General features: G+C 41.0%; 1 protein-coding gene across 1 annotated transcript in view; it reads right to left on the bottom strand.

The window, feature by feature from the left end:
- Positions 1-3364: 3364 nt before the first annotated feature.
- nhsb (Nance-Horan syndrome b (congenital cataracts and dental anomalies)) overlaps positions 3365-9136 on the bottom strand; it is a 58385-nt gene continuing 52613 nt past the window's right edge. Inside the window, exons 7-9 of the mRNA XM_084396150.1 lie at positions 6088-9114; positions 5536-5659; positions 3365-5358 (exon numbers count right to left, since the gene is read on the bottom strand). Of these exons, the coding sequence (XP_084252276.1) occupies positions 4755-5358; positions 5536-5659; positions 6088-9114 (3755 nt within the window). The 3' untranslated portion in view covers positions 3365-4754. The remainder of the gene's footprint in view (positions 5359-5535; positions 5660-6087; positions 9115-9136) is intronic.

Genomic DNA, 9136 nt, shown 5'->3' with positions numbered 1-9136 from the left:
CGTAACGTTAAAGGTGGCCGCATAAAACTTTTTCTGTTATTATAATTTTTTTAACAAAAATTTAATTTGTAGGCTACTAAGGGTGGACAACTTCTGGAAAGGAATCAAAATCATAGCGAAATGGGATGAATTTACTATAGGCTATACTGGTTTGTCAAGTTTTTGGTGATTTGAAGATTTGGTGTCAGATTACAGGGGGGTAAAAATCACTTCAGAACATCATCATTATTTAATTTTTTACACAGAGAATGGTAGGTTAGTGAACCATTAGTGAACAAAATTGACAAAATCAATAAAAAATCCTTACCAAACCAATCAGAAGGGCAGTCTCCAACGATATGGATAACAAATTCATAAAAAAACAGGCAATTTTAACATTATGTAAAGTACTGAGAAATTGAAACAATCTTTGTAATAATACACTTGTTTGTTCACATAGTAGAGTTCACGTTTTTGCTTTAATTTATTTACAAGAGGTGAATTAGCCTATAGGCTAGCCTATGTCACTTGCCTACATCATTTGGCCTATGTCACACAAAATGATATTCAAACTCACATTAAATTATTTTAACATTAAATAAAGTACATGATAATTAGAACCTGAGAGTATCATTAGGCCTAGGCTACCAGGCCTACTTTGTATTTTGTTTGTTCCAGCCTCAACGTCGCAGAAATAACAGTTGCATATCGCCATCGCAGCTGGTTTGGACAAATGTTGGCTATTCCTATTCCTGTGTTAAGACTAGTTCTCAGCTCCAAAATTATTTGCTGGAGAGTTATCATACTCGATCTACTCAGGAGTAGCCTAACAAGACGGCAGCAGAGAGAAGAGGAGACCACACACTCCAATAGGCTATGGAGTTATACGATGCTTGATCGTCAAAAAAAAAAAAAAAAAAAAAAAAAGATGCTTGAATGTCAAGGTTGAGAGGGACCAGGACGAGTTTTCTTTGCTCTCCCTTTCTTGTATGAGCCGAGTTAAGCGATTTGCCCAGTTCCTGGAGAAATGGCCTCCTCTTGTGGCGTTTTCTGGAATTTTAAAAAGGTAAAATATCTCAGTCTACAAAACAAAGTCCAAACTAAAATTTCAACACCTTCCCTTGTTCTCTTACAGTCCAGAATGAGCAGTAAAGTTACTGCTTTACAGAATTACAGAATTATAGCTGTGTTTTAAATAGCTTTTTACTCACTGTGACTGTGGACTGTCACGTCAAGCTTGATAGGAATGTGACACTTTTCTAAAACAACAGTCGCATTAGAAAAAAAAACTCACGTCGGAATATTTTAAACGAAAAATAGCCTACATTGTCAGGCTCAAATCAGGGTGTCACGAAGACCCAAAAGGTGATTTAAATCTGTGTTAAAATCTAAAAAGTCGTATCGATCATTCCCAAGCAGTGGTAGGCCTACATCAAGCAGATCATTTGATTGTGAACATTAATGTTGTGATGTGCATCTTCACCCGTCACTATACATTCACATAATTGGCCTTAAATCACTTATGGGCTCTATCTGATTGTAAGACGTTTCATTTGTTCTTACTGAATGAATCAGTATTGCATCGAGTGCATGTAGGCTTACTATGTAAATCATACTTCAGACATCCAGTCATTCTTCAATGCAGTCACATTTATTGGCTTTCTCTATGCACAGTTACTAAGCAGTCACTTGAGCTGGCAAGAAATGGTTCAAATTTACAATGGAATTTTCACAATGTTTACTAAAAAATAAATACAGGACTGAGAGAGTCGCACAGCTCAAAAATATACAAAGGCTTGGACTTAATGTAAACCTTTAAAACATGTTAAAAAATGAAACATTTGTGTCTTGTTTTTTTTACTTTAAAAAGATCATATGTACATGTTTATACAAAAATACAAAATGGATTAAAATCTCTTGAAGCGGAGCTTGTATGCAGAGTGAGATTTGTTTCCTGATTATTGTAACTGAATGAGATGCATCTTGTCCCCAGACATTATCACTTTAACCCTCATTTTTTTATTCATCAATTAATTCATTATAATTTGCAATTATTTCACAACAAAACACATTTAAAACCATTTGGCAAAACAGACTGTGCTTCTCCATTAATGCAGAGTAAAGAAAATTAAATTAAAAACAAAGAAACAGTCCAAGATGTATATTTCAGTTACAACAAAGAAAACAATAAAATAACTTTTCTGTGTAGTGTCTTATGTTTTCTTTCATTCGTTCTTTATTGATATGATCATTTTTGTGTAGTACCTTGTACCTGTTTAAAACAGTCCAAAACTGCGTTGAGGTAAAACAATGATACAGATAACACACTTTGTGATTTCCCTTCATTTTTTCTTTTTCTTTAATATTTTGCAAATAAGGCCCAAACTGCCTGGCTAGCTTCACTACAGGTAAGGTTGATACCTCAAATGTGGCTACTGTTATGTTATGAAAAATAAAATAAAAAACAAAAAGACATATTCATTGCTACATATCTAAATGTTTGAGTTGTCACGAGTGTTGTTTTCATGACTGCTTTTGCATCACAAGTACAGAGAGATAAATATGAAAAGGAAACTGATGATGTCAATGGCAACAATGACAGAATATGGCCTGGGTATAGAATTCAAAGCACCATAACATTTAACTACAGTTGTATAACATATAGAATAGCTTATTTGTTCAGAATGCAAGTTTACAGCTAATTAGAAGAATGTTTACAAGTTCGGTATCTTCATCATTGGCTGATACACCCCTGATATGAAACATTTTTTTCTTATTTTATTTAAATAAAGCTTTATCATTATTCTTTTTCCAAATTCATTAACAAAATAATTCTCTGGATAAAATATCCCATAATTAAAAATACTTTTTTTTTCTATTAAATGTTGCAATCTAAAAGAAGATTTCATAGATTTAGTTCTAGTATATGGACACAAGGGAAAAAAAGTAGTCTGTACTTCCAAAAGTCTGTGGTTATAAACAATGCTAATTGCAACAACCATCAGACAGGGTTGTAATAAAGGAGAAATAAGACGTGGCACATTGCAGCTCCTATTTAAGAGAAAATATCTGTTCTGTTAGTGTCTCAGAATATCCTGGAAGATTTCTCTACCGGTATAAAACGATAAAAAGAATTAAATTCTCAAACCTCTTGGACATAACAATACTTGACAAACCAACAACAGTTCCGAAAAAAGGCTGAAATATTATATGTTTAAGTCAATCATCCATGTATATACAGATGAGCAATGGATTTGAACCTGCTGCCTGTTTGCAGTCATTTCATCTATATATCCCAGAGATTGAGATATAAATCAGGTCTCACATTACACTTATCCCTAAATATAATTCTATCATCATTTAAACTTCAATCTGTTTTTTTTTTCAAAACTCAGCTCTACACAAATAGTGCTTCATTAAATTAGATTGTCCAGTTCCTCCACTAAATGGGAAAAAGCTCAAACTGTGTATACAGTGATGTAAAACTGCTAATTTCAAACAAATCTATACATTTTGTACATTTACTGAACATAGCACATACTCAACATATTCAAGTGAAGGTGGAAATACATATTAAGTGGAGATGTGACATGTTCTAGTGTTTTATTGCATGCTGCACAGAGGATGAAGAAACTGAATTACGACCACAGTGAAAGAGCGTTAATCAGACGGATGACTAAAGATCGATCTTTTCACAGATTGTCACCTCCCCTCCAGTGGCACAGTGTAGGCTTGACAAATTAGCTAAGTCCTATGAGTTTTGAACTCCAAGAAGACTTCAAACTCTGAAGAGTTTAACTTTAAAAGTGAATCCATTCTTCTTCAAATGTACAGTATGCTTGATTTTAAGGGTATTCACAGAATACATTGAGATTGAAGTGAATTTCTCTCGGAAGTCCTCGTTTCTTCTGCAGTCACAAACATTTTCCATGTTGGGTGGTTAAGTAAATATATATGATGACACCTGAAACCTGTGACGAAAATACACAACCCAATTTGGGTCTTTGAAGAAACGGTAAACTAAACACAGGTAAAAAGAGTTACATTTGTTTTCGTAATAGTTGTTGGAATGCTGTTTGAGAGATTGAGATTCAAACAGACACACACCATAGACGTTCCATTACTCTAAACGAAAAACTAAAACTGGATTACTTCTTTCTGCTCACCTTGTTTTTTAACATTGCATCCAGGTTGAATATTTCAAGGTATAATGAACCAATTAAGTGCAAAAGAATGAATGGTTTTGCAAACCAGTCCACTTTTAGAATTATTTTCGTGACATTTCTGGCTTTTTGTCTCAGAAGTCTTTCCCCTTGCACACTTAGACACCCTGCTAAGAAAGGCCATGGTGCGATTGTCCTCAGAAAAGCTTAACATCCACGTATTCATGTAAATGTGTGATGGATGGTGGAAATAGAATTGTTTTCTATCATATTAAAAAAGAACTTTTCAATATCTTGTTAAAATGACAAAGGATTTCACCTTTTCATTTTGTGAGCATAAAAGTGTGGGATTATGATTGAAATCATTCCTCAAAAATGATCAATACAGTATTGGGTAATGCAAAAATTAATGTACTTCCATTTTTTTCAGTTGACTTATAGTGTACAAAAGGAGCTTAAAGAAATCAATGTTTTTTTTCAAACCACAAACATCAGGGGAGAACACTAGGCAAATCATAATGTGTACAGCACTCTCACACAGTTCAAATAGAATGTTTTCATATTATAAAATATTTATCATTTTGCTAAGTGGATAAAAAAATGATTATACCACTAAGAGGAGCGGTCATCGTGTGGACTTCCATCTGAGTTCTCAGTCTCTCCTTCTGATATGGCCTGCATTGGGGCAGTGTACAGCCGACTCCGCGTGCTATAGCGACTGCTGTTTGCCGCAGGTGGAATCCTGGAACGTCCCTGTCTGGAGGCAGCTGACATGGTAAGTGTTTTTGGGGAGAATCCCTCACTGTTGGCCTTAGGGAATGAGCTCGGAAGTGGATCACCACTGCTAATGGAATCCTGCAGGGGTAAGGGGGGCTCTTCTGGTTGCCTTGCAGCCTCTAATAGCAGCTCTGCTTGAGTCTTGGGTGTGATGGGGCTCTTAAGGATCTCTGTAGCAGACATGCGGTAACTCGAGTCTGAGCGACTACCCTTCTTTAGCAGCAGGAGTTTAAACTCCTCACTGGATGTACTGGACTTTTTGGCACTCCTGTAGATGGGTCCTGAGGCTCGCTGGAGGCAGGTTGAAGGGACTGAGGGAGCAGGGGTAACCGGGCATACAGTAGGATTGCTGACAGGGGCGGGTGCAGGTGCTACACCAGGCCGACTTTTTCCACTCATCTCCCCTGAGTCTTTACGTCCCAGCACTTTCCTTTTAGATCTGCAATATTTTAGTTGATGGTGTATTAAGGTCACATACATGTGCATTGTGTGCCACAATCACTTTCCATGTCTGCATGCAATGTCATCCAATGTCATCATCAAAACCAAAAGTCATAGAGAACATACAGAATGATTTGCAAAACCCTGCATTGGTAGGTAAAACAATCAGGCTTACCTGTGTATCATAGCAAACAGATCTTCAGTTGTGCGTAATTTGTTGGGGGATGGAAAAGCATTATCATCATCAGGTTTAGAGTCATCAGTCAAAGGAGAGGATGAATTGTCACTGGGAGTTGATTCTGTCAACATGCAAAGCATTCATACATCAAGTTCAACCTCAAAGTTATACATTTTACAGCTTTAATGTGAAATCAGTCTTGTAAAAAATGTATGCTAGACCTTCTACAGTAACAGTTATATAATGTGAAAAAGAGGTTGAACAATATATTGGTTTTACTGATTAATCAGCACCTACAGTATGGTTGTGTAGTTGCTGTTTTGGAATAACGGCCTCTAGAGGTGAAATAAAAACAATCACTGACTCTGCCTGGAGTTTTCTGTGTTTTGTGACTATGCTATGCACAGAGCCAGAAACTTTAGAAGTTGATTTAAAATATTGAAAGATAAAAGCCAAGGCATGTTGACAGTACTTGTTATCATTGCACATAGTCATGGTACTATAAATCAGATCACATTTAATATCTTGCCGTTTTTACAGGACAATTACCCTTGCTGAAGTAGTCCTCTGTGTCCGGGGTAGACTCTTCTTCCCTTATGTCCTGTGAGGCACTTCTGGTTGCGACACCTGATGTCTCATAATCCTCCTCTCTGCCTTGTACATCGCTGATTGTGTAAATGTGCGATGCCTCTTGAGTTGAAACAGGCACTTTGTCAGGACTGCTGCACAGTACAAAATTGCTCCTCTGTATTTCACTATAAGCTGGAGGCGGCATTGTACTGGCCAAACACACGGGCTGTGCTGAAGGCTCTGGCCGCAAAAGTTGATTTATATCTTGTTTTAGTCTCCCTGGTGATATTGTCAGTTGCACATCTGGGTACCTTCTACTGTCTTGTTCTTGTTCAGAACTTTGAGATGACCTTGTCGAAGAGTCTTCTTTTTCAGGACAAGGATCTACAGTTCTGAAAGCAGTCATTGCCCAGTAAGTACCAGGACCAAGCCTCTCCTGTCTCACTCTAACTTCCTCCTGGGGAAGAACAACATTTTCCACCAGTGGAACTTGTGATTCACAGAACTGTGCCGTAGGGGGTTTGTAAGCTGGCGGTTTCCGGTTGTGCCTATTGCTAGAGGACGGGGCGTCAGTTATTACTGTGGGACACTTGGGGCGAGTTACTGGATTTACACTGGCCAGAGCATAGCCTTGGTTCCCTTCAGCTGGTCTACAAATAGATCGCAGTTGCACTGATCTAAGAACAGTTGGAGTAATAGCCAAATGGGCTGAGCTGGATGCTGTGCTTGTTGCACTCTCTGAAGTGGAAGCTGCAGCTGCAATGCGAGCCTCTGCAGCAGCGGCAGCGGCGACGGCTGCAGTGCGTGCTTCAGCAGCAGCAGCAGCAGCTATGGCAGCTTTCTGCTTATTCTGGTGGAGGATGTGCATCTGATTTCTGTGAGCAAAGTGCTTGCTGTGAAGAGCACTTAGGTCGAGGTGACTGGGGGGTATGGCATGGAAGTCAGTTTCCCTCCTGGTGAAAATGCCTGGGTCTCTGACTAAAAGCTGTGGCTGTTGTAGGGAGCAAAGGGAGGACTTCCTTTCAGGGACTTTGGGTTTCCTCTTGCCACTGGTTGGAGACAGGGGCCCTGGGAAGAAAGCGGAGGGGAAGGAAGATGTAGGTGTTTCAGACTGACTGGAATATCCACTGGAAGGGGATGCTAAGCCTGCCAGCTTTTCAGGGGAAGCCAGCTTGAAGTCACCTTCAGGTGGAGGAAGAGTTGGGGAAGTAGGTCTGGACCTGGGTTGACAGGCTTGCATTTCTGCACTTTCTGATGACTTGATGCATTCAATAACAGTTGTACCCGTAGCAGCACTAGAGTTGGACAGAGACCGGTAAGGGTCATTTGATTTCAAGTCACTGTGGAGCCAGAGGTCTGCATAGTCTGCTTGCACAGCACCTTCATCCTTAAAGGAATGTGTGTCTGAGGAACTGAATGGAGAGGAGCAGTCAAGTATGTCCCTGACATTCTCCACTCCCCATGCGCCAAGTGACTCGAGACCTGCAGTCTCAAGGTGCCCTGCAGAACCAGCCAAGTCAAGCTGCAGTTTCATCTCCCTGGAAGACAAGGGCAGCGGCAACTCGCAAGTAATCTTTGGTTCGCTCTGCTCTAGAACGTTCACACCACTGCTTGTTTCCTTTAATGAAGAGCTACGTTTTGGTGGGGGTGGCTTGGCCTTTGGTTTTTTTAAGGAGAGACACGGTCTGCCAAGTGTCCTGGTGGCTCTGTACTCTGACTGAGGGTATTCACCCATGTCAGGTGCTATATTCCCACTTGGGCCACAGTCTGGGTCAATGGCTGCATAGTTGTAGTAGCTTCTGCTACCCTTAAGACCACAGTCAAAGTGCATGGAGGAATAGAATCTTTCAGTGTCAACGATGTAGTGCATCTCAGATTTCCTAGCGGTTGCTTGGTCACCGAAGCTCTCGTAAGTTTCCCCACTAGAATAACTGGGGCAGCTGACGCCGCTCTCATCCTCTCTGGAATGCTTTGGGCTGAAGTCTTGGGGGCAGGGCTGATCCTGCTGTTCCTGGGCACAGTTCCACTCACCATCACTAGCAGTGCTGACACCTGCATCATCCATCTGATCAGTAGCCGATGAGGTAAAAGAATTGGATCGTTGCCCCTGTCCTTGTGGCTTGTCCATGTGGTAGGGATCAATTATGAAGCCTGTGGAATCATCAATGACATGGGACCCAGTATTGAGGGAGAGTTCTGAATCACAGTGTGAGGATCCAGTCAGGGGAGGGGAGGCAGCAGGCGGAAGAGTCTCAGACGTCTGCGATGGGCAAGTGGAGCTGCTTCCGCTCCAGTTGCCACTTGAGGACTGGTGATCTTCTTTATGGTCGATCTGGCTGCCAAGCACTCCTGTAGTAGAGGCAGAGTGAATGGGGCTGCTGAAAGTATCTGAGCTGGATGAAATTTCACAGCTTCCCATGTCAACTTTGCGTGGGAGCCTGGATCTCCCTCTCTCCATCCATGCGTGGTCAGGGCTTTCCGAATGCTGCATACGCTTGAGAGTTCCAAACTGTAGCTCTGGCATGGCTTGGTCATCAGTACTCTCTTCCTCATCCTTTGGAATTCTCTGTCCTGGACCTGGCAGGAAGTCCTCTGCTTCATACGGAGAGAGCTCCTCATCTTCCTCTTCGTCATCTTCATCATTGTCATCATCATCATCATCACTGTCATCTTGGTCCTCATCCAGAAGTCGGCCACCCTCACGTGGAAGACTTCTGGAACGAACACGGGTGGCTGTTGCTGCAGCATACACGGTATCAGAGCGATCCGGCAGGGAGGTGATGTTTCCAGTGGAGTGTGAGAGAGAAGCTGGAATTCCCTGACCCCTCTGGGCACGGATACGCCTCCGGGATGGAGCAGCAATCAGGAAGTCATCTGTCTGACAGCCAGAGTCCTTAGTGTGCAATACTCGGCCGCTCAGGGAGAGCTCCTCATGCCACAGTGACTTGTGTGGGTTGGCATGGATGATCACTGTTCTCTCTCTAGCCACAGGTGATTCATCAGAATCTACAGGTAAATTAGAAAATCA

The sequence above is a fragment of the Rutilus rutilus genome (genome assembly GCF_951802725.1).
Source record: "Rutilus rutilus genome assembly, chromosome: 22".
Taxonomy (NCBI): domain Eukaryota; kingdom Metazoa; phylum Chordata; class Actinopteri; order Cypriniformes; family Leuciscidae; genus Rutilus; species Rutilus rutilus.
The sequence above is the reverse complement of the archived record's forward strand: the minus strand, read 5'-3'. Positions and strand labels throughout refer to the sequence as shown.